The sequence below is a fragment of the Mercenaria mercenaria genome, chromosome 2 (assembly GCF_021730395.1).
Source record: "Mercenaria mercenaria strain notata chromosome 2, MADL_Memer_1, whole genome shotgun sequence".
Lineage (NCBI taxonomy): Eukaryota > Metazoa > Mollusca > Bivalvia > Venerida > Veneridae > Mercenaria > Mercenaria mercenaria.
In genome coordinates, this window is record NC_069362.1 from 54547545 (window position 1) to 54572597 (window position 25053).

Genomic DNA, 25053 nt, shown 5'->3' on the forward strand with positions numbered 1-25053 from the left:
CTATATCGCTCACCTGAGTACCATTGCTTTAACCAAAAACAAAAAGAAAAAATCTTACAAGGTACAGATATGTCAAAATACACCTAAAATTGGAGGTACCATCCATGTTGTACCACAGAAAAAGGGTCTCGGTTTTTCCCTATGGCCAATAATAAAAAAGTTACTAAATAAGCTATTTATAGTAACATAAAAGGGAAGTAATTAAAAAAATTTATTGTAAGCGAACAAAAGAAGGATATGCCAAATAAAAACAAGAGCACTGCAATGCAATGCAAATGCAGAGCAATATTCACACAAAACAAAGTCATATGACCTTTGACCCCTAAGTGTGACCTTGACATTGAAGTGAGCCATCCGAAACATGCGCTCTGCATGTTGTTTTAATGAGGTGAACATTTGTGTCAGGTTTCTCTGAAATCCATCAAGGGGTTCAAGAGTTACTGAGCAGAAGGGAAATTGCTAACCAACACACAGACGGACACCGAGGCGATAACATAATACGTCCCTGCGGGCGTATAAAAAGGAATCAAGATCTTATGGTGATACAAGTTTTTTGCAAGTTTGGTTAAAATCAAATCATAAATGAAGCTGCTATTGTGCAGACAAGGTCAATATAGCCAATTTTGGCCCTTTCAGGGGCCATAACTCTAGAACCCATTATGCGATCTGGCCGGTTCAAGAATGGAACCAAGATCTTATGGTGACACAAGTTTTGTGCAAGTCTGATTAAATTCAAGTCATAAATGAAGCTGCTATTGTGCAGACAAGGTCAAAATAGCTAATTCCGGCCCTATCAGGAGCCATAACTGTGGAACCCATTATGGGATCTGGCGATTTCAAGAAAGCAACAAAGATCTTATTTTGATACAAGTTTTGTGCAAGTTTGGTTAAAATCAAATCATAAATGAAGCTGCTATTGTGCAGACAAGGTCAAAATAGCTAATTGAAATTCTGACCCCTTCAGGGGCCATAACTCTGCAACCCATAATGGAATCTCGCCAGTTCCAGAAAAGAACCAAGATCTTATGGTGATACAAGTTGTGTGCAAGTTTGGTAAAAATCAAATCATAAACAAAGCTGCTATCGTGCAGACAAGGTCAAAATAGCTAATTTTGGGCCTTTCAGGGTCCATAACTCTGGAACCCATAAAGGAATCTGGCCAGTTCAAGAAAGGAACCAAGATCTTATGGTGATACAAGTTATGTGCAAGTTTGGTAAAAATCAAATCATAAATAAAGCTGCTATTGTGCAGATAAGATCAAAATAGCTAATTTTGGCCCTTTCAGGGGCCATAACTCTGGAACCCATAATGGGATCTGGCCAGTTCAAGAAAGGAACCAAGATCTTATGGTGATACAAGTTGTGTGCAAGTTTGGTTAAAATAAAATCATAAATGAAACCACTATCGTGCAGACAAGAAATTGTTGATGGACGGACGCAGGGACTGACGAAGGGTGATCACAAAAGCTCACCTATGTGACAGGTGAGCTAATGACCAATTTTCAACTAAGTCAGGGGCTATAACTCCTACACGACTGAATGAATCCAGATGCGAAATCCCAGGTGCACAACTGCACATGCTGACCAAAATTCCTATAAACATTGGTGACTCTAGGTCAAATACGTTTGGAGCTATGCGCGACACAACATTAAAATGACCAATTTCCTACTAAGTCAGGGGCCTTAACTCCTAGAATACTGAATGGCCAGCTTTTAACAAGAGCCATGTTAGACATGGCTAATCCTCCCGCCGGGCATATTATTATAACTGAAGGCTAAAGTTCCTGGCAAGTTAGTGTCTGAAAGTATTATTTTGGGGAAAGCTTTAAAGAACCATTTAGCTGTGTTCTGCATCAGGGGTTTTAAAGATGTGGAAGAAAGAATAAGTCAGTGGGGAGGTAGTTTACAGCTAAATTTTATTAATTTTCATGAACAGTATAGCTATGATGTTTTTCTATATGGCTACTGTAACATGAGGGCCATGAAGGCCCTGTATCGCTCACCTGACCTATTGACCTAAAGGTCATAAAGATCAACATTTTGATCAAGTTTCATTAAGATGTGGTCATAAATGTAGCCTCTAAAGTGTTAACTAGCTTTTCCTTTGATTTGACCTGGTGACCTAGTTTCTGACCCCACATGACCCAATTCAAACTTCATCTAAAGATTATCAAGATTAACATTCTGACCAAGTTTCATGAAGAAACAGTCAAAAATGTGGCCTCTAGAGTGTTAACAAGCTTTTCCTTTGATTTGACCTAGTGACCTAGTTTTTGACCCCAGCTGACCCAGATCTGAACATGATCTACAGATCATCAAGATAAGCATTCTGACCAAGTTTCATTAAGATATGGTCATAAATGTGGCCACTACAGTGTTAACAAGCTTTTCCTTTGATTTGACCTGGTGACCTAGGTTTTGACCCCAGATGACCCAATATAAAAATTGTCCAAGATTTTATTTAGGGTAACACTCTGACCAAGTTTCATTAAGATTGGGCCAAAATTGTGACCTCTACAGTGTTAACAAGTTTTTCCTTTGATTTAACCTGGTGACCTAGTTTTTCACCCCACCTGACCAAGATTTGAATCTGACCTATGGATCATCAAGATTAACATTCTGACCAAGATTAATTAAGATATGGTCATAAATGTGGTCTCTACAGTGTTAACAAGCTTTTCCTTTGATTTGACCTAGTGACCTAGTTTTTGACCCTACCTGACCCAGATTCAAACTGGACCTTGAGATCATCAAGATTAACATTCTGACCAAGTTTTATGAAGATACAGTCATAAACATGACCTCTACAGTGTTAACAAGCTTTTCCTTTGATCTGACCTGGTGACCTAGTTTTTGATCCCAGATGATCCAATATGGAACTTGTTCAAGATTTTATTGAGGGTTACATTCTGACCATGTTTCATTAAGATTGGGCCAAAATTTTGACCTCTAGAGTGTTAACAAGCTTTTCCTTTGATTTGACCTGGTGACCTAGTTTTTGATCCCAGATGACCCAATATCGAACTCGTCCAAGATTTTATTAAGGGTAACATTCTGACCAAGTTTCATTAAGATTGGGTCAAAATTGTGACCTCTAGAGTGTTAACAAGCTTTTCCTTTGATTTGACCTGGTGACCTAGTTTTTGACCCCAGATGACACAATATCGAACTCGTCCAAGATTTTATTGAGGGTAACATTCTGACCAAGTTTCAAGATTAGGTCAAAATTGTGACCTCTAGAGTGTTAACAGTCAAATTGTTGACGACGGACGAATGACGGACACAGGGCAATCACAAAAGCTCACCTTGAGCATTTTGTGCTCAGGTGAGCTAAAAAGAAGGAATGGAAAGCTAACAGGGAACAAGAGTGCCAGAATGTCACAATATACGCTCGTCACCTCAAATTTCTTTACTCAAGAAGCTGTATTTGCAAATGGAATTTTAATTTTGTGGTTGTTTAGTAATCATTGTAAGTCTTTTGTTTTACCAGGTAGAGATACCTTAAAATGAACCTAAAATTGGAAAGTAACATCTATGTTGTACCACAGAAAAGCGGTCTTGTTTTTTCCCTACAGTCAATTATAAAAATGTTACAATATAACTTATTTATAGTAACAACTAAGGAAATGCTTTGGACAAAGTCATTCTTGTATCTGACCTTTGGCCTCTAAGTGTGACCTTGACCTTAGACCTAGGGACCTGAATCTTGCGCAAGACACTCCGTCTCGTGGTGGTGAACATTTGTGCCAAGTTATAACAAAATCCCTCTATGCATGAAGAAGAAATACTCCGGACAAGGTTTTCATTATCGTATCCTTTGACCTCTAAGTGTGACCTTGACCTTAGACCTAGGGACCTGGTTCTTGCGCATGATACTCCTCCTTGTGGTGGTGAACATTTGTGCCAAGATATATCAAAATCCCTCTATGCATGAAGAAGATATGCTCCAGACAATTTTTTTTAAGAAAATATGATAAAGGGGAATAACTCAAAAAATAGGCAAGGCAGAGTTACCGTAGATACCCATGTATAATGCGCACCTGTGTATAATGCGCACCCCCAATCTTAGTCCAAAATCCTGGGAAAAAAAAAAATAAATAATTTTTTGCTCAATTTTGAGGTGGATGGAAAACGAAAGTAGAGTTTACATCGACACCGGTAATAAATTTTATCTCCGCGGCGGAGAGCAGCATCGGTCTCACGGTACTATCGATTTTTGTTTTCTCGAAAATAAAACCAGTAGATTATTGTTATATTTGTTGTTTTACCTTTTTTAATTCACTATTTTGAATAAATAAATAGCAGCTGATTCAATATTTCGGAATGGTATCTTTCAAAATGACATGAGCTTCTCAATTCAAACTGATAACAAAAGGTGTGATAGTCTTTTTGTCACGATCATAAAGCCAGTAATTACCGGCAATTTACGTGTCACCTCCTGTCACTTATGTTGTTCACAGTTTGATCTCGGTTAAAGATAATTCTCGATCTTTAATTAGTATCATAATTTTTGTGACTTATAAACATTTCTTTCGTCAAAATACTTTTAAATTTATATGAAATTAATTTTGTTTGAAAGAAAAATAAACAATTTGATCTTTTACGGAACGTAACGGCAATCTTAGATTTTAGCGGAGACAGTCAGCGCGGGGAGTAGTTTCCCTTTACCAAAATGGCAAACATCGGTAACAAACTTGTTTTGAAGTTGGAAAATTGTCTGTACCTGTGTATTATGCGCACCCACGATTCAGGGGTAGTCCCGGGGGTCAAAAAACTGTGCATTATACATGGGTATCTACGGTATTGTTCTTGCACAATGCACTTCCTCCCAATGTGTTCTATCAGTGTATGAAGTTTGAAGAAAATCCCTCCAGTACTTTTGGAGTTATGCTCCAGACAAATTTTTTTAAGAAAATAAGATAAAGGGGAATAACTCAAAAAATAGGCAAGGTAGAGTTATTGTTCTTACACATTGCACTTCCTCCCAATGTGTTCTATCAGTGTATGAAGTTTGAAGAAAATCCCTCCAGTACTTTTGGAGTTATGCTCCGGACAAAGATCGTTACAGAGAGCATTTCTAATATCCCCTTCGCCTTTGGCGGGGGGATAAGAAAGAACTGAGATATTATGCCAATACAAGTTGGGTGCAAGTTTGATTAAAGTTGATTGCAAAATGTGGTCTCTATCGTGTTCACAAGCCAAAAATAGCAAATTTTGGCTTTTTAAAGGGTCATAACTGTGCAACCCATGGTGGGATCTGGCCAGTTTTCGAAAGGAACTGAGATATTATGCCAATATAAGTTGTGTGCAAGTTTTATTAAGTTGATTGCAAAATGTGGTCTCTATCGTGTTCACAAACCAAAAATGGCAAATTTCGACCCTTTAAGGAGCTATAACTCTGGATCTCATGATGGGATCTGGCCGGTTTTCGAAAGGAACAGAGATATTTTGCCCATAAAAGTTAATTAAAATCAAATTAAAAATGTAGTCTCTATCGTATTCACAAGGAAATTGTGAACGGACGGACAATGGACAATCACAAAAGCTCACCCTGTCACTATGTGACAGGTGAACTAAAAATAGCTCATACACCTGTTTGCAGAATGTCATCAGAGAGTGACATTGTTAAACTGTTATTGATAGAGTGATACATTAGGTCAGCCACAGTGTAATTTTTAGTGATCTAGTTTGATGCTTGGAATATTGGATTTAAACTTTAGCAACTGGAATGTAAAACTGTTTGGCTTCCAAAATTACACAAAAAGTACTACAGTACATGCTTTTATGGAAAAATGATTTTCCGTGAGATCATAGATATTTACATCATACACCACCACTACAATTAAGGGTCTCATTTTATAGCTGATTTTCCAGTTTTTGTGTTTGGCTGAATATATCTTATTTGCATAAAACATGACACCCCCCCCCCCCATTTTTCTTTTGCTTTTTATTCAGCACTAACGATATTCTTCAAGAAAATGTAAGTTACAGACATTTAAAATGGGTCCTGATGTGTGATGCAGCCATAGGAAAAATGTCAAATTTATATATAACAAGCAAATTCGATGAATTGGTATCCCCCGCCAAAAGGGCTTGAGGTGAGGAATGGCAAAAAAATATTTCTGGCAAAAAGTTAAGGATGTAACTAAGAAGCAAATAATTTCATTAGTCAAAATCATTTTAACAGAAAATGAATGCTTTTTTTTTTTTTGGGGGGGGGGGGGGGGGGGGGGGGGGGGTACAAAATTTCACCTGTTGATTATAAATATTGATGGAAAATTAAAAATGAAAAAAAAAAAAACAACAAAAAAAACTGGGTGGGGGATGGGGATGCATTATCGGGGTGGTGGGCAAGACCGAGTGGAGAGTTAGAGTGAGGTGGGGGAACGGTACAACTTTGCATGCCATCATGGAACGTTTGAAAATAAAATAAACAATTTTTTTTTTTTTTTTTTTTTTTTGTGGGGTGGGGGAGGGTGTGTGACCAAGGCAAGGTGGTAACCAGGTGTGGGTACAAAACTTCAGATGTTTATACTAAATGTTCATGGAAAAGAATGAAAGACGTTTAATGAAATTCTTCCAATGGGTTGGTTTGTTATGTACAAATCTGTAGATTTTTAGACAATTAAAGGGCAATAACTCTAAAGAAAATTGACCAATTGAAAAAAAAAAAAGACATGCATCATCGAAGTATGTTGGTTCATATTTATTTCAAGTTTCATGAAGTTCTACCAGCTTGTTACTGAGAAATGGCTGCAGACGTGGATTTTTCATTAAATCAAGGGCAATAACTCTAAGGGAAATTGACCAATCCGATAAAAAACTTGACAGGCATCATTGCAGTATGTTGGTGCATGTTTATTTCAAGTTTTATAAAATTCTACCTGATAGTTACTGAGAAATAGCTGCGGGCGGACATTTTTGGGTATTTTTCATTAAATCAAGGGCAATAACTCTAAGGGAAATTGACCAATCCAAAAAAAAACTTGATGGGCATCATCACAGTATGTTGGTTCATGTTTATTTTAAGTTTCATGAAATTCTACCTTCTAGTTACTGAGGAATGGCTGCGGATGGACGGACGGACGGACGGACTGACAACGCCATTTCAATACCCCCCTCCTGATTTCATCTGCGGGGGATAAAAAGGCAGTCTGAAAGACAGCGAAGTCCCCTGCCACTGTTATGGATAGTGAAAGGGTAAACCTTTGACCTTGAGCTGTGACCTCGACCTTGAACTGACATGGCTGACTCATGATTTCTGCACATTGTCTTGATGAAGTGATCATTTGACCCAAGTTTCATGAAAATCCTTCAAGGGGTTTAGGAGATACAGAGCTCAAACCTTTGACCTTGAGTTGTGATCTTGACTTGAGTTGACATGGTTGACTCATGAGTTCTTGATGATTTTGTGATCATTTGACACAAGTTTGAGGAAAATCCTTCATGGGGATTAGGAGATGCAGAGTGGACACAAAATGGAAGGCTCAAACCTTTGACCCCAAGTTGTTACCGTGACCTTGAGCCGGCATGGCTGACTCATAAGTTCCGCACATCGTCTTGATGAGGTGATCATTTGACCAAAGTTTTACAAAATTCCTTCAAAGGGTTTAGGAGATACAGAGTGGACAAGAAATGAAAGGCTAAAACCTTTGACCTAGAGTTGTGACCTTGACCTTGAGCCGTAGGCTTTCAAGTGACCTTTGATGAAAAACTAGGAGAAAAGTAGGAGCCTCTGATAGAAAAAAAGTAGGAGAAAAGTAGGAATCTGGTGATAAATAGTAAGAACTTACGAGAACAAACTCGCCAGTTTTAGAACAATAGCATCAAAGGTGCGCCTCATAAGCGAAGTCCATAGCGCCAAGAGGGGTTAGGTATGGGAGGGGGGCCTCTGTCAAGTTGGAGAGGAATGAGTGGGGTCTCTCCCTGAATGTTTTTGATATAATGTCCAATTTCTGAAGTGGGTACTCCCCTCCTTTTAGGGGTGAGGGTGTGGGGGGAGGGGTCAGGGGGCTGCCCCCTGGAAAATTTATGAAACACAGGTATGAAATGGTGGGCTCTGTTTGCATTTTTTGGTCTTAATTTTAGGTATGGGAAAAGGTATCCCAGTCGTTTAGGGGGATCAGGGGGCTCTCCCCTTGGAAAATTCTGAAAGACAGGTATGAAATGGTGGGCTCTGGATGCATTTGTGATCTTAATTTTAGGCATGGGAAGAGGTATCCCAGTCATTTTAGGGGGGTCAGGGGGCTCTCTCCCTGGAAAAGTTTGAAATACAGGTACAAAATGGTGGGCTCAGGTGCATTTTTTTGGTCTAAATTTTGAGGTATGGGAGGAGGTATCCCAGTCATTTAAAGGGGTTCAGGGTGCTCTCCCCTTGGAAAATTTTGAAATACAAGATTAGTATGAAATGGTGGGCTCTGCTGAATTTTTTGGTCTTGATTTTGAGGTACTGGGAGATTTACTTTCTTCTTTTCTGGGGACCAGTGTGTTCTCCCCCTGGAAAATTTCGAAATATAGGTATGAAATGGAGGCCTTTGGTGCACTTTTGGGTCTAAATTTTGAGAAAATATTAATCCTTAGCCAAAATATTTTGGTGCAACTTGGATGAGTATAGGTCACTTCTCAGCAAACTGAGGGGGGTAGGGAGGCATGGGCACTTTCTTTCCAGCCCTGGATCTTGTATAATTACTCACACACAGCAGCACAATGTATAAGGTTTTTCTATGTTCATGATGATTTGAGGTACCCATTGTACATAGCTAGCTGCAACCTCTTATTCTCCAATATCAAGGTCAGTATTCAACTCACATAATGAAGAGGTCACCAGCAGCATATCAAAGGTCTCTAGAGCCTCACCAGTACACCATCAGTCCTTACATTATGTAACAAAATTCATTATACAAATAGACTAACAACATTTGTTAACATATTTTTTCTCCTTTAGATAAAAAAAGTAGGAATAGGAGTTTTTTCAAAAAAAGTAGGAAAAAGGTAGGAAAAGACTTAAAAAGTATGAAAAGTAGGAAAAAGTAGGACTACTTGAAAGCCTGGAGCCGGCATAGCTGATTCATGAGTTCTGCACATCATCTTGGTAAGATGATCATTTGACCCAACTTTCATGTAAAATCTTTCAATGGGTTTAGGAGATATGGAGCAGACACAAGTGTTACAGACAGATGGCAGGACGGACGGATACCATTTCTATAACCCCCCACCACTTGTGGCGGGGATTAATAAAGAAGAACAGCTATTTAGTGAGTTATAATCTATACTAAGTATGTTACAGATTTAGGTTGGTGAAGATCAAACAAGCGGTTCATGAGAAGAAACTTCCATATTGGCCAGATCCAAACGTACTTTGTGGTGTAGTTAACATGCAATCTTACTTGCAGTGGAGAAGAGCACTTTATACAGAATTAAGAATACTCCATGTTATGGATCTATGTGTCCAACATCACTTCATATTTCTAGGTAAATACAAGTTTCTTACCCTTGGGTCCCACTCATTTAGAGTTTTGATGTTAACATACTGCTTTTCACCACTAACACCATACATGACTGCATCATGTTCACATCGCACTATCAACTCAATGTCATTGCCGAGACTGAACTTCTTATATCTGTAAACACAACAGTTTAAACCATCTTTTTCCAATAATTATAATATATATCTGTTAAATGAAGAAAACAAAAGGGTCATGATGACTGTGGATCGCTCACCTGAGTAATATGAGCCACATTCCTCAAATGTCAAACTGATGCTAAAATATTAAGAAAGTAGGTCAGTAGGTCATATCTACGGTCACTGAAAGTCAGTTTTAAGATTGGCGTGCAAAACTGTACAAGTCATCCAAATTTCAAGGCTGTATCTTAAAAACAAGAGGGCCAAGATGGCCCTAGGTCGCTCACCTGAGAAACACACCATAAAACAACATATTAAACAGTGTAAACATGTTTGACCTAGTGATTTCATGGAAAAATATATTCTGACCAATTATCATTAAAACTGAAGCAAAAATATTGAGTATAAATAAGTATTTTCTTTGATTTGATCTAGTGACCTAGTTTTTGACCCCAGATGACCCATATTTGAACTTGACCTAGATTTCATCAAGGCTATCATTCTGACCAAATTTCATGAAGATGAAAAAGTTGAAAAATACAGCCTCTATCGCATACACAAAGTTTTTCTTTGATTTGACCTATTGACCTGCTTTTTGAACTTAGATGACCCACATTCGAACTTGACCTAGATTTCATCAAGATAATCATTCTGGCTTAATTTCAGGAAGATCAGTTGGAAAATATAGCCTCTATCGCATATACAAGCTTTTCCTTTGATTTGACCTAGTGACCTACTCTTTGACCCCAGAAGCCCCATATTCGAAATTGACCTAGATTTTATCAAGGCAATCATTCTGACCAAAATTCATGAAGACCAATTGAAAAATACAGCCTCTATCACATACACAAGGTTTTTCTTTGATTTGACCTAGTGACCTAGTTTTTGACCCAAGACTATCCATATTGGAAAGTGATCTAGATTTTATCAAGGCAACCACTCAGACAAAATTTCATGAAGATCAGTTGAATTTTTTTGCCTTTATCGCATACACAAGGTTTTTCTTCGATTTGACCTAGTGACCTAGTTTTTGACCCGAGATGACCCATTTTCGAACTCGGCCTAGATTTCATCAAGGCAATCATTCTGACCAATATTCATGAACATCAATTGAAAAATACAGCCTCTATCGCATACACAAGGTTTTTCTTTGATTTGACCTAGTGACCTAGTTTTTGACCCGAGATGACCCATTTTCGAACTCGGCCTAGATTTCATCAAGGCAATCATTCTGACCAATATTCATGAAGATCAATTGAAAAATACAGCCTCTATCGCATACACAAGGTTTTTCATTGATTTGACCTAGTGACCTAGTTTTTGACCCGAGATGATCCATTTTCGAACTCGGCCTAGATTTCATCAAGGCAATCATTCTGACCAATATTCATGAAGATCAATTGAAAAATACAGCCTCTATCGCATACACAAGGTTTTTCTTTGATTTGACCTAGTGACCTAGTTTTTGACCCGAGATGACCCATTTTCGAACTCGGCCTAGATTTCATCAAGGTTATCATTCTGACCAATATTCATGAAGATCAACTGAAAAATACAGCCTCTATCGCATACACAAGCTAAATGTTGACGGATGACAGACAGACGACAGACAGACAGACGACAGACGACGGACATCGAGCGATCAGAAAAACTCACCTGAGCATTGCTCAGGTGAGCTAACAAGGAAGTCAGTCAGTAGGTCACATTCATAGGCATTGAAAGTCAGTTTTAAGATTGGTGTGCTAAACTGTACATGTCATAAAAACGTCAATGCTGTATCTTAAAAACAAGAGTAAAATTAGCTAAATGTTTCAAATCTCAAACTGTTGATTTTTAGAAATTTTTTGGAAGATTTTCTGATGTACAAACAAGTAACCCCTGCACGCCGGGGGGGGGGGGGGGGGGGGGGGGCAATGTGACATATCAAATTATCAAATATCTAAGCCTTCTGGTTTATTTTTTAGCATATTTATGAAGATTTCCCTAAGTGGATAAAGATGGCACTAGCTATTTTAAGCTTATAGAGTTTTTTTTTGTGACTGGTTACTTACAAAGATTAATCAGTAAGTTTTGGCCAGTAAAATATTAATAAAGTAATTAAATATTATTGTTTAACATTAGCCGGTATCTTTTCATTTTAGCTAGTGAACAAAAAGGGCACTAGCTACTTTTAGCTAGCAGAAAATGTTGCTAAATTTGACCCCTGCCAAAGTTTAAATGCCCCTTGCTTATAATTTATCGGAGCAACGGAAGAACATGTTCTCTAATACAGTCACCGATCCACTACGTAGTCTCCCTACCGCACAGAAGGGATACCCAATTTGACTGAAGTACATCTCCTATTACGCTACGCATAGATCTGAGAACGACCTATTCATAGCCTCGTTCTGACGACCCTTTCGCTAGCCAATCAGAGCTTAACTTACAACATTTTGCAAATCTACCTGTAGCCTTGACTTTTGATATTTACAATTCTTATGTCGTTATGTGTCAAATATCCGGTTAGCTTAGTTGGTAGGCCACTTGTTCGAGCCCTGGAATAACTGCACATTTTTCTTACTCTTTGACATTCGAACAAGTCGTCCGATTGGTTAAAATAAAAATAGCAATACTGGAAATCCAAAATATACAGAAGACGTATGTGAATGGGTCGTTCTCAGATCTTCGTTTAGAAGATCAAGTACACTGGGACCCCGTTATAACGCTGTCCTCGGGGTCCACGGTTCGAGACCCGCGGATCTAGCGGGGTTAAATTTATAACGCGGGTTGATCGTATCAGCGGTATATGCAATACCCCACCCACCGGTAATGTATTAGACGTATTTTGGACGCTGTTTTATGTTAATAAGAAATAAGAATCTTATAAACGGGACATTTATTTACCTTAAATGCTACTGAAAAATATATCAAAAGAATTATAACTTTGTGTCATCTTCTCATTTTGTCGTGATTCTAAAAGAAAATTGGAATTGTGTATCCCGAAGTAAACATATATAATGCAAATTGCACTGGGAGTTTATGTAACTAAAAGAGAAAAAACGCGGACAGTCTTAAATTTTTTTATTTTGAATACATGAAGAAAATCGATAAATAAGATAGAAAATTGTTAAATCACTGGCGTTAATATATTAAAAAGGGAGAACATTCTCAGTATGGCTTTCAGTGCGTCGATTCTTCGTTAATTCCGATGAACTGAGTGTGATGATTACGAAAAATGGCTGCATTTTATTACAAAACTGGGCCTGTTTTTCGATTTTTTTATTCAAACAAGTGATCATGCCATCCGCTTAATTGGTGCATATTTAAACGGTTTGATAGTTGACTGACCAATGTTACACGCTTGTTACGCAAACAATCTAATTTTGACACGGTACTGATTCATACCTGTCAAGTTTGACGCTTGAATCGTGATTCTCACGAGTTCAAGCTTCGATCACGATTTAACGAATTTGGAGCATTTTCTCACGCTTTCTGAAAAATCGGACCAAAAAAATTATGGACCACATATTTCATCTAATTTGCCATCTGGCATCGATATTTCAAGACAGGATGAGAAGCCAATAAACATAAAACACATGTCAAGTGTCATCTTCAATATGCTGATTACATGACCCCCTGCCGAAACAGTTCCTGGTCAGATTTTTGCTTCTACTGAAGCTTCTCGAAAGTGATTTGAACCAATCAAATTGATGCGTTCATTTCCGCAACAATACGAGCCAATCGTAAATCATCGGTTTGACTGACTGGTTACTATTTAAGTTATTAGCGGAAGTTGAATTGTGTGTAAATTACTATAACCATTCACGCTCTTGACCTTGAGCGGGGGGGGGGAGGAGGATACATGATCAGTGGTGGGCATGACTGGGTGGAGAAGTGAGGTGGGGGAATGGTACAACTTGGAAGGTTTGAAAAAAATCTAAAATAAGAAAGGTTGGGAGGGGGAGGGGGTGTGACCAAGGCAAGTGGGTGCTCAACTTCACATGTTTATAATAAATGTTCACAGAAAAGAATGAAAGAAATTTAATGAAATACTGCCAAATGGTAAGTTTGTTGTGTGGATTTTTAGACCATTAAAGGGCAATAACCCTGTAGTTACAAAAGAAATCCGTACAAAATTGTCTGTGCACAACCACATTATAGTGCTCTAAATTCTGTTAAAGTTTCATAGTTCTAGGTCAAATGTATCAAAAGTTATGATGCAGAAATTGCCATATCTATAGATCTATAGTACCCTATATAGTTAACACTAGAAACTTCTAGGGGCCATAACTCTGGTGTTACTTGGGCAATCTGTCTGAAAATTGATGGGCCCCATAACCTCACAGTGGTAAACATGTATATGAAGTTTGTTTGAAAAAAAAATCTAAAATAAGGAATGATTTTTTTTTTTTTTTTTTTTTTTTTGGGGGGGGGGGGGGGGGGGGGGGGGGGGGGGGGGGGGGGTGTTTGATCAAGGTAAGGGGGTGGCCAGGTGTGGGTACACAACTTCACATGTTTACAATAAATGTTCATGGAAAAGAATGAAAGAAATTTAATGAAATTCTACCAAATGTTAAGTTTGTTATGTACAAATATGTGGATTTTTAGACAATTAAAGGGTAATAACTCTGAAGTTACAAAAGAAATCCGTACAAAATTGTGTGTACACAACCACATTATAGCGCTCTAAATTCTGTTAAAGTTTCATAGTTCTAGGTCAAATGTATCAAGTTATGATGCAGAAATTGCCATATCTATTGTACCCTATATAGTTAACACTAGAAACTTCTAAGGGCCATAACTCTGGTGTTACTTGGGCAATCTGTCTGAAACTTGATGGGCCCCATAACCTAACAGTGGTAAATATGTATATGAAGTTTGTTTGAAAAAAAATCTAAAATAAGGAATGATTTTTTTTTTTTTTTTTGGTGGGGAGGGGGGGGGGGTGTGATCAAGGTAAGGGGGTGACCAGGTGTGGGTACACAACTTCACATGTCTACAATAAATGTTCATGGAAAAGAATGAAAGAAATTTAATGAAATTCTACCAAATGGTAAGTTTGTTATGTACAAATATGTGGATTTTTATACAATTTAAGGGCAATAACTCTTAATTTACAAATAAATCCGAATGAAATTGTGTGTACACAATCACATTATGGTGATCTAAATTCTGTTTAAGTTTCATAGTTCTAGGTCAAATATATCAAAAGTTATGATGCAGAAATTGCCATATTTATAGTACCCAATATAGTTAACACTAGAAAGTTCTAAGGACCATAACTCTGGTGTTACTTAGGCAATCTGACTGAAACTTGACAGGCCGCAAGAACTCATAGTGGTGAACATGTATATGAAGTTTTAAATAAATATTCCCAACCATTTCCTAGATATGGCTCCGGACGGACGGAAAGACGGATGGAAGGACGGACAACGCCAAAACTATATCCCTCCGACTTTCGTCGGGGGATAACAAAAAAGATCATGTGTTTTCAATATAGAGTGTGTTAAAGCAAGACAAAGGAGGGTGGACCTAAAATTCATATAAATGGTCTCAGAAAGCATATTTTCATGTATATTTATCAAAATTTTTTGGGGGGAGATCCCCCAAACCCCCTCCCACACCCACCCCTGCGCGTCGCTCTGCTAGGCGCAGAAATCTCACTCTTTCATATTATGCAAACTTGACAGGTATGACTGATTGCCTAATTGTCACATGTCTACATGTATTCAAACTTTAACAAAGGCGATACCCAAACAAGTAAACTATCAGACAATTATTGATTTTTGTCACAGTTTTCATGGCAAAGGTGTTAAAGTACAAAGTATACAGGTGCATGTAGTTTTAACGCTGGTTATGATAAAATTAAATAACATCCGCGGACTCGTTTTTTTTCTTTTAATCTTTTTAAAATTCTGGAGCCAACGGCCTACCGCGTTATAATGAATACCGCAGTATATAGAGTAGCGTTATAACGGGTTTCAAGTGTACTTAAGTCAGATTGAAGGGATACCTACCCCGGTAGTATGTTTATTCGATTAAATTTTGTAATATTCGATCACTTTAAAAATCAGGCATAACAAATAGGCAGTCCCCTATGTCTTTTCTTAACTCATGCCGGCATTACGAATGGCAGGTATTTTCAGCAACAGCTGTCAAGATTTCCCTGAGCTACAGTTTTACAGAGATGTTAGGGCTGCTGCGCTATACAGTAAGATGAATCTTTCCACAGATACAGTCATGTAAAACCCGCCGGGGTTATGTGTGTTTCTCAAACGCAGGTTTTTGTTTTTATGGATTGTTCTACAATGCTTTATTCGGTTTGAGTGATATTAAAGATAGTACATGACAATACATTAGGAATTCTAGACATCTGCTTATATGTCACTCAAAAGTGTCAACATTTGTTTTTGTTTACTTTGTATAGTCAAACTCTGAAAGTGCTGGATTTTCATTTGATTTCTGACAGTAAAACCCAGCCTCCAGACTTGGCACCGAATAGTACCACCTCAGATTAACTGATTCAATAGAGTGCTGTGTGATCTGCATTTGTAATAGATACATGTTGTCCAGCACTTCAAAGGTTAAAAAGGTCTAATGTCAGGAGCAGAGAAAATTGTTAAGTAATATGGGATAAACAAGACATTTAAGAATAACAAAAGCGCTGATATAAATCCTTCAAGGGGTTTAGGAGATATAGAGCGGACACAAAATGGAAGGCTTAAACCTTTGACCCTAAGTTGTGACCTTGACCTTGAGCCGGCAGGACTGACTCAAGGGTTCTGCACATCGTCTTGATGAGGTGATCATTTGACCCAAGTTTTATAAAATTCCTTCAAGGAGTTTAAGAGATATAGAGCGGACACAAAATGGAAGGCTCAAACCTTTGACCCCAAGTTGTGACCTTGACCTTGAGCCGGCATGGCTGACTCATGGGTTCTGCACATCGTCTTGATGAGGTGATCATTTGACCCAAGTTTTATAGAATTCCTTCAAGGGGTTTAGGAGATATAGAGCGGACACAAATTGGCAGGCTCAAACCTATGACCTTGAGTTGTGACCTTGACCTTGAACCGACAAGGTTGACTCATGGGTTCTGCACATCGTCTTGATGAGGTGATCATTTGACCCAAGTTTCATGAAAATCCTTCAAGGGGTTTAGGAGATATGGACCGGACATTATTTTGTTACGGACAGAAGGACGGACGCAGACCATTCCTATAATCCCTCCGCCATGGCGCGGGATTAATAACCAAACGGCAATAAGTCAAGTGAAAAATCATTTGACTGGAACATGAAGAAATATGTACATTTCCTCTTGGGAGAAAATCTTCTAATAAAATATTGATGAATTCCAGGGAATGGAACTTTTGTATACTATGTTATGTAATCACAGGACAATAACTTTCAACAAGAGGGCCATGATGGCCCTATATCGCTCACCTGTTATCATTGCACTTGAAAAAAAAATCTTACAAGGTATAGATATGTTAAAATACACCTAAAAATTGGAGGTACCATCCATGTTGTACCACAGAAAACTGGTCTCGTGTTTTCCCTACGGCCAATAATAAAAAAGTTACTTAAATAAGCTATTTATAGAAATGTAAATGGGAATTAATTAAAAAAAAATATATTTTAAGTGGACAAAAGAAGGATCTGATAAATAAATCTGTTGACATAAATGAAAATTCAGATCAGTATCTTCATTAGTTATAGAGATATAACAATTTTAATTTGAAATAAAGGGAGGTAATTTGACATAAAATCAGTCCATAGTTATATACCCTGATTGTCTCAGTCCAGCTAATTACAATAATGAAATTTCAAATAAGTCCTGTAAGTACTTACTTATAATAAATCCATTTTGATTACAATCAGGGGAGGTAATCAGATGTAAAATAACTCTGGAACCTATGATTGGATCTGATTTGTCATGGAATCCAAGATTTATTGTTGTTGAAGATATTTTGGAAGTTTGTATCAAATCAAACCATAAATGAAGTCTCTATATGGCTGCAAAAGCCAAAATAGCCAATTTTGGACCTTTAAGGGGCCATAACTCTGGAACCCAAGATGGAATCTGGCCAGTTGAAGAAAGGAAGCCAGATCTTGTGGTGATACAAGTTGTGTGCAAGTTTGGTTAAAATCAAATCATAAATGAAGCTGCTATTGTGCAGACAAGGTCAAAATAGCTAATTTTGGCCCTTTCAGGGGCCATAACTCAGGAACCCATTATGGGATCTGGCCGGTTCAAGAAAGGAACCGAGATCTTATGGTGACACAAGTTTTGTGCAAGTTTGATTAAATTCAAATCATAAATGAAGCTGCTATTGTGCAGACAAGGTCAAAATAGCTAATTCTGGTCCTTTCAGGGGCCGTCATTCTGGAACCCATGATGGAATCTCGCCAGTTCAAGAAAGGAACCAAGATCTTATGGTGATACAAGTTGTGTGCAAGTTTCAGGCCTCCTAGCAGGCCTGAACAAAAATAAAGGTTTTTATAAAGGCTCCAATCTATGTAAATAAAGGCCTTTTAGTGTAAAATATTAAAAAACAAGCAAATTCGATGAATTGGTATCCCCCGCCGAAAGGGTTTGTGGTGAGGAATGGCAAAAAGATATATCCAGCAAAAAGTTAAGGATGTTAATAAGAAGCAAATAATTTCATTAGTCAAAATCAATTTAACAGAAAACAAATGTTTAATTAAAGAGTACATAATAAATGTATGATCAGGGCCCTCTCTACATTTTGGGGGATTGGGGCCGGGGCCCTTGGAGGGGGGAATTTCGCGTCGTTTTCAAGGGAGGGGGGAATTCATTCTGGAGATATGACATCTGATCATAACCCCTTAAATTAAGGTCAATTGAGTATTACAGATATCAAACTAATGTGAATATATCTGAAGTATTGTACAGAACATAATCTATTAAAAACAGGCAACTTTTATTTTCTTTTATTAAATCAGTTATGTGATATCCAAGCGAGGTTCACATGTCGTCATTATCGGTAGCACTAGCAGTATCCACGGACATTGTCTCAGCAGCAGCCGGAGCAGGGCTTCCCTTCATCGTATCTACCTGATTGTGCATGTCTGGCACTGATGAAACAGCGGTGTCCGTGACAGTAGTTTGTTTTTTTTGAGAGCATGCTGCTTAAAAAGCAAATCTTTTTTGCGCATTTCGGCCCTGTTGCATCCGTGATCTTTTTACGGTATGATGTGCATTATGCGACATTTTTTTTCAAAGGGAAGTAACTTTGCATAAACGCATCTCGGGAACTGAAAAATGCGTGTATTATACGGATCAGTAAAACCAGGGGTGCCACTAGACCTGGAAACCCAAGAGTCCCAGGACCCTTGGGTCCAAATTTTGAAGGGTCCTTTTTCAAAATACAAGAGTCCTGCCCCAACACATCGATACAATTGACTATATTTTCTTATAAAGTAATACTACGTAATTAATAGCTACTAAAACCAAGAACATGTTACAGCATAATAACATAATAATAATTTCTGTTTCAGGTCATATAATCTCATATTGTAAATAAATTTTTATCAAAATTCATTTTAATTTGATGAGGTTTTTCTTCAATATTTTTGTTTGTTAGCAGAAAAGTGCTAAAACACTGTAAAAATGTATCCAAAAACGTACTATCCGGATACTGGTACACTTTTGGAATGTCGTCTGAAATGTTGTTTTTGCCAGTAAACTTGGTCCACTAAGGTAAACCAGAGATAGTTCCTCAAATAATGATGCTACTTTTCATTAAAAATTGCATTGAAAGTCAAGTTTTTTTAGTGAATTTTGAAAAAATTGCATATGTCATCGGGTGTAATTAGAATCGTGAACGGACATTCTAAACTTATTTTTACTTTCCAAATCCATTTAAATTTGTGGATTTTCTCGTTGATATTAAGGTACAATCATTAAACAATGAGCTAATTTAAAGTTTGCATGAAGAAATCTTGCAGGACACTTTTCACATGCTCGGTAATCAGCTGGTCGCTTAATTACGATAATTTAATAATTGGCGCCTTTTTTGACAGTATGCAGGCTCAATACGGGTACCGCTTTATCAATTAATGTTAACACTTCATTGATTCTCATTACCTATGTTCACTCGCCGTGACGTAACTTGCTGATAAAGAAAAATCAGCGTGGCATGTCCACATGATAAAGAGCGGGAATTTAGCAGAAGATCAAAGGCAGGAGGGCATGACCGCGTGTGTTTATTTTGAATACACGTGTTTATCGTGGATATAGTTTCACTGTAGAAAATGACTGATAAGAGGAAGGAGTAAAATTTTATCAGGCTCATTAAGTTACGAGACGCTCCTAAGACTATCGGGTATCGATTTTTTTCTTGATTTTTTTTTCTTTCGAGGGGGAATTTTTTTATACTTCGGGGGAAAAAAGCATACTATTTCGAGGGGGGAACGGGGCCGAATTTCGGCCCCAAAAATCGGCAAACGAGGGCCCTGATGATACTTTGATCCTGACTTAAGAATTTATTTTGAATGGGATATGCTTACTGTAATAAGCTTAGCTTTTACAATTAAATGCAGTTAATTGAAATGTGAGCTTGAAGTTTAACGGGAATGAAATATTGTCTTTGAGTGGTTTGGCACCAGGTGTTGCTGTTTTACATGTACATTAAAAGATCAGATGTCCTTAAGAGAACACAGGTAAGATATCTTGAAACGGCTGAGGGCAAGGTTTGTGCAGTCACAACATAACATGTTGAAGGTTTGAACATTTAAAAAAAAAAAAAAAAAAAAGGAATGGAATATATATATCTATATATAGATATATGTATATATTTATTTTTTTAGGGGGTGGGGGTGCAGGGGAATGGGAGAGGAAACAAAATTTCACATGGTGATTATAAATATTGACTGAAAATTAAAAATTAAAAAAAAAAAAAGGTAAAAGGGTGAAGTTGGAGTGGGGGGGGGGGGGGGGGGCAGAGGATGCATGATCAGTGGGGGGCATGACGGGGGGGGGAAGGGAGGGGGGGGAATGGGACAACTTGGAAGGTTTGAAAAAAATCTAAAATAAGAAATGAAAAAAAAAAAAAAATTTTTTTGGGGGGGGGGGGGGGGGGGGGGGGGGAGGGGGTGTGACCAAGGCAAGTGGGTGACCAGGTGTGGGTGCGCAACTTCACATGTTTATAATAAATGTTCACAGAAAAGAATGAAAGAAATTTAATAAAATTCTGCCAAATGGTAAGTTTGTAATGTACAAATATGTGGATTTTTAGACAATTAAAGGGCATAACTCTGAAGTTACAAAAAGAAATCCTTACAAAATTGTCTGTGCACAACCACATTATAGTGCTCTAAATTCTGTTAAAGTTTCATAGTTCTAGGTCAAATATGTCAAAAGTTATGATGCAGAAATTGGCATATCTATAGATCTATAGTACCCTATATAGTTAACACTAGAAACTTCTAAGGGCCATAACTCTGGTGTTACTTGGGCAATCTGTCTGAAACTTGATGGGCCCCATAACCTCATAGTGGTGAACATGTATATGAAGTTTGTTTGAAAAAAATCTAAAATAAGGAATGATTTTTTTTTTTTTTTTTTTGGTGTGGGGGGGTTGGGGGGGGGGGGGGGGGGGGGTCAGGGGATAAGGGGGGAGGTGTGTGATCAAGGTAAGGGGGTGACCAGGTGTGGGTACACAACTTCACATGTTTACAATAAATGTTCATGGAAAAGAATGAAAGAAATTTAATGAAATTGTACCAAATGTTAAGTTTGTTATGTACAAATATGTGGATTTTTATACAATTAAAGGGCAATAACTCTTAATTTACAAATAAATCCAAATGAAATTGTGTGTACACAACCACATTATGGTGATCTAAATTCTGTTTAAGTTTCATAGTTCTAGGTCAAATATATCAAAAGTTATGATGCAGAAATTGCCATATTTATAGTACCCTATATAGTTAACACTAGAAACTTCTAAGGGCCATAACTCTGGTGTTACTTGGGCAATCTGACTGAAACTTGACGGGCCGCAAGAACTCATTGTGGTGAACATGTATATGAAGTTTTAAATAAATATTCCCAACCATTTCCTAGATATGGCTCCGGACGGACGGACGGACGGACGGAAAGACGGACGGAAAGACGGACGGAAGGACGGACGGACGACGCCAAAACTATATCCCTCCGACTTTCGTCGGGGGATAATAAAGAGTAAATAAAGGCTATTTTTGTTGGAATTCTCGTTGAAAACACATAATATATATAGGTATTTACTACATGTATGTGGTCTGGTGAACACAACAGCATTCTGAAAAACTCAAGATGAATGATACACAAGCAGTACCCTAATAACAACACTTAAAAGGGGGGAAGAAATACAGTAGTATAACCATTACTTGCTTTAAACTGGCACGGCAAGCAGTCTGAACAAAAATATAGGTTTTGAGTGAAAGTTACAGGCTATTTGGCCCTTTTAAAGTTTTTTTTCAGAAGATTTAAAGGTTTTAAAGGTTTGCTCTGAAATAAAAGGTTTTTAAAGGTTTTAAAGGTTTCACTAGGAGGCCTGAAGTTTGGTTAAAATCAAATCATAAATGAAGCTGCTATTGTGCAGACAAGGTCAAAATAGCTAATTCTGGCCCTTTCAGAGGCCATAACTCTGGAACCCATAAAGGAATCTGGCCAGTTCAAGAAAGGAACCAAGATCTTATGGTGATACAAGTTGTGTGCCAGTTTGGTTAAAATCAAATCATAAATAAAGCTGCTATTGTGCAGACAAGGTCAAAATAGCTAATTTTGGCCCTTTCAGGGGCCATAACTCTGGAACCCATAATGGGATCTGGCCAGTTCAAGAAAGAAACCGTGATCTTATGGTGATACAAGTTGTGTGCAAGTTTGGTTAAAATAAAATCATAAATAAAACCACTATCGTGCAGACAAGAAATTGTTGACTGATGCATGGACTGACGACGGACGAAGGGTGATCACAAAAGCTCACCTTGTCACTATGTGACAGGTGAGCTAAAAATCATTCAACCAGAATATGAAGATAATATGCACATCTGATATAGCGATAATATCATCTAACAAGAGATTTAAAGAAACAAAACTTTTTAGTTGATGAAAAATGCCTGTATTTTACTGGCACATATACTGTACCAATGCGCATGACCATCAAGAAGCGATGGTATGATGGTGAAAATGCGATGGTACGATGGTGATAACACAATGGCATCATCTTAGCACCCACTTATCAATAAGCATCAGTAGCTTTGCGGAATAATGCTATTAGCTTATCGTGTTTCCTAATTTTTGTAGTTATTCCTAGTGCTTTAAAACTTAATTACTGCCAAACTTTATGTTATGGACACGTATTAAAATTTGCTGTTTTTACTGCTTTTTGGTATGGAAACTAGCCTGGGAAATCAGCCTGACAATTTCTAACATTTTTCTACCTACAAATTGACAGCCTGGGGAAACCTGTTTTCCGACTGAAGCGTCACTTGTATTACACCCGAAATATGCGGGTGTTTGATAAAGAACGATAACTTCTGTAAATAATAATCCATGGCTAAAAATAGAAATGGAATTCTCACGGAAAAGACAGATAGGAATCGTGTACTTCTGAAGGTTTCCGGACATTTCCGGGCCATAGACAAATTTCAGTTTGTACCTCCCATAGCTTTTCCAGCAAGTTGTACTTTAAATTATGTCAGTTTAAACTTAAATTTGCATCATAGTTGTCAAGACGATATATTAATTCAGATCTAGTAATGTACGAAATTTGGAAACTCCTTCAGATTTCCCGTTGATAATATCAGAAACTCAATGAAGGCCAATTAACACATATTAAGCGCAGATTAAATGGCATCTTTAGGTATGATTTCCTCTGATAAAGCACATATATTATCAATGGCTTCCCAGGCTAATTGAATGCATATAGTACATTGTCTAATTAATCCTGAAAGGATCTGTTCAGTCACCTAACATAACAAGTTAAACCTTTTAACAATAACACAACTGATAAGCCCTTCCAGTCAGCTATATTGTCCATGTTGTAGAATAGGTATAGAAATCTAGATCTACTGGTAACTTAATATAAATCATTCTTTTTCTACACAGGTATCTAGTATTGATAATAGAATTGTAATTAGGTATAATTAATTGAAATCTTCTGCAAAGCTTCAGAAATTAATGACATTCCATATCCAGTGGGTCAAATTACTAATGTATCTTCATCATTTATTTTTTCTAACACATTCAACTTTTTGGGTTTAAGGATACTGAATTATGTATTACTTTATTTTTTGTGTGATGTTTACATCGATATATACACTCAGCCAATCAGCGATTGTTATCTTTCACTAATTTCATACCTGGCGCGTCATAGTTCTTGGGTTGTAACAGTCGTTAATACGTAGTATTTAACGTGTGGAAGAGTCTATCACAAAAGCAAGATGGCATCATAAACAACAATAATTAAAGAAGTCCGGTAACACCTATTAAAACAAAAAATATCATTCGCCTAGATCTTGCTCTTTATTCTTAGTAAAATGCAAGAAGGTAGGATAATATACAAACTTCATCAAATGCATTTTTACGGTGTAATAACAATGAAAATGTGGACTATTTTGCCACTGTGTGTTGTTTGGTTTTGTCCAATGACATTCCAGGAAGTCAAATAGTTCTGTTCTTGAAATAGTTTGACAGGTTTATTACTGTATAAAACAGGTTTACCATACAGATATAAATACTTTAAAAATCATCACACAGTTAACACTAACCTTCTTCTCATTAAACTATCTGTTTTACAAGAATTAGTATGCTTCAATTTGATGTGTTATTCCGATTGTCTTCAATTTTCGATCTTCCGCGTGATGAGACATTTTGAACTGTGAGTGTTAACTAAGCGGCAGAGGCCCGCCACAAAAATTATACATTTGGTCCAAATCTTTTTGCCGTAGCTTTAAAACAAGCAAATTCGATGAATTGGTATCCCCTGCTGAAAGGGTTTGTGGTGAGGAATGGCAAAAGAATATATCCGGCAAAAAGTTAAGGATGTTAATAAGAAGAAAAGAATTTTATAAGTCAAGAACAATTTAACAGAATATGAATGTTTTAAATGTACATAATAAATGTATGTTATGTTGATCGTGACTAATGTGTAAAAAGCTTAGATTTCAGAATTATATGGAGTTATCTGAAATGTGACCTTGAAGTGTAACTAGAACAAAATATTGTATTCAAGTAGTTTGGCACCAAGTGTTGCTGTTTAACATTTGCACTTAAAAGGACATATGTCCTTAAGAGAGCACAATCAAGTAAGAAATCGGGAACGTGGAAGGTGTGTGTGTCTGGGGGGGGTGGGGGTACAACGCAGCACCTTGACCTTTGACCTGGTGACCCCAAAGTCAGTAAGGGTGTACTCAATAAGTACTATCAGCATGTATCAGCATGT

The 25053-nt window shown here is 37.5% G+C and overlaps 1 protein-coding gene across 2 annotated transcripts in view; it reads right to left on the bottom strand.

The window, feature by feature from the left end:
* The window catches only part of LOC123563983 (eukaryotic translation initiation factor 3 subunit D-like), a 224789-nt gene that overhangs the window by 80309 nt on the left and 119427 nt on the right, over positions 1-25053 (bottom strand). For both annotated transcript variants that reach the window (XM_053536644.1, XM_053536645.1), the window contains one exon: positions 9491-9620. In XM_053536644.1, coding sequence (XP_053392619.1) covers positions 9491-9620 — 130 coding nt within the window. The remainder of the gene's footprint in view (positions 1-9490; positions 9621-25053) is intronic.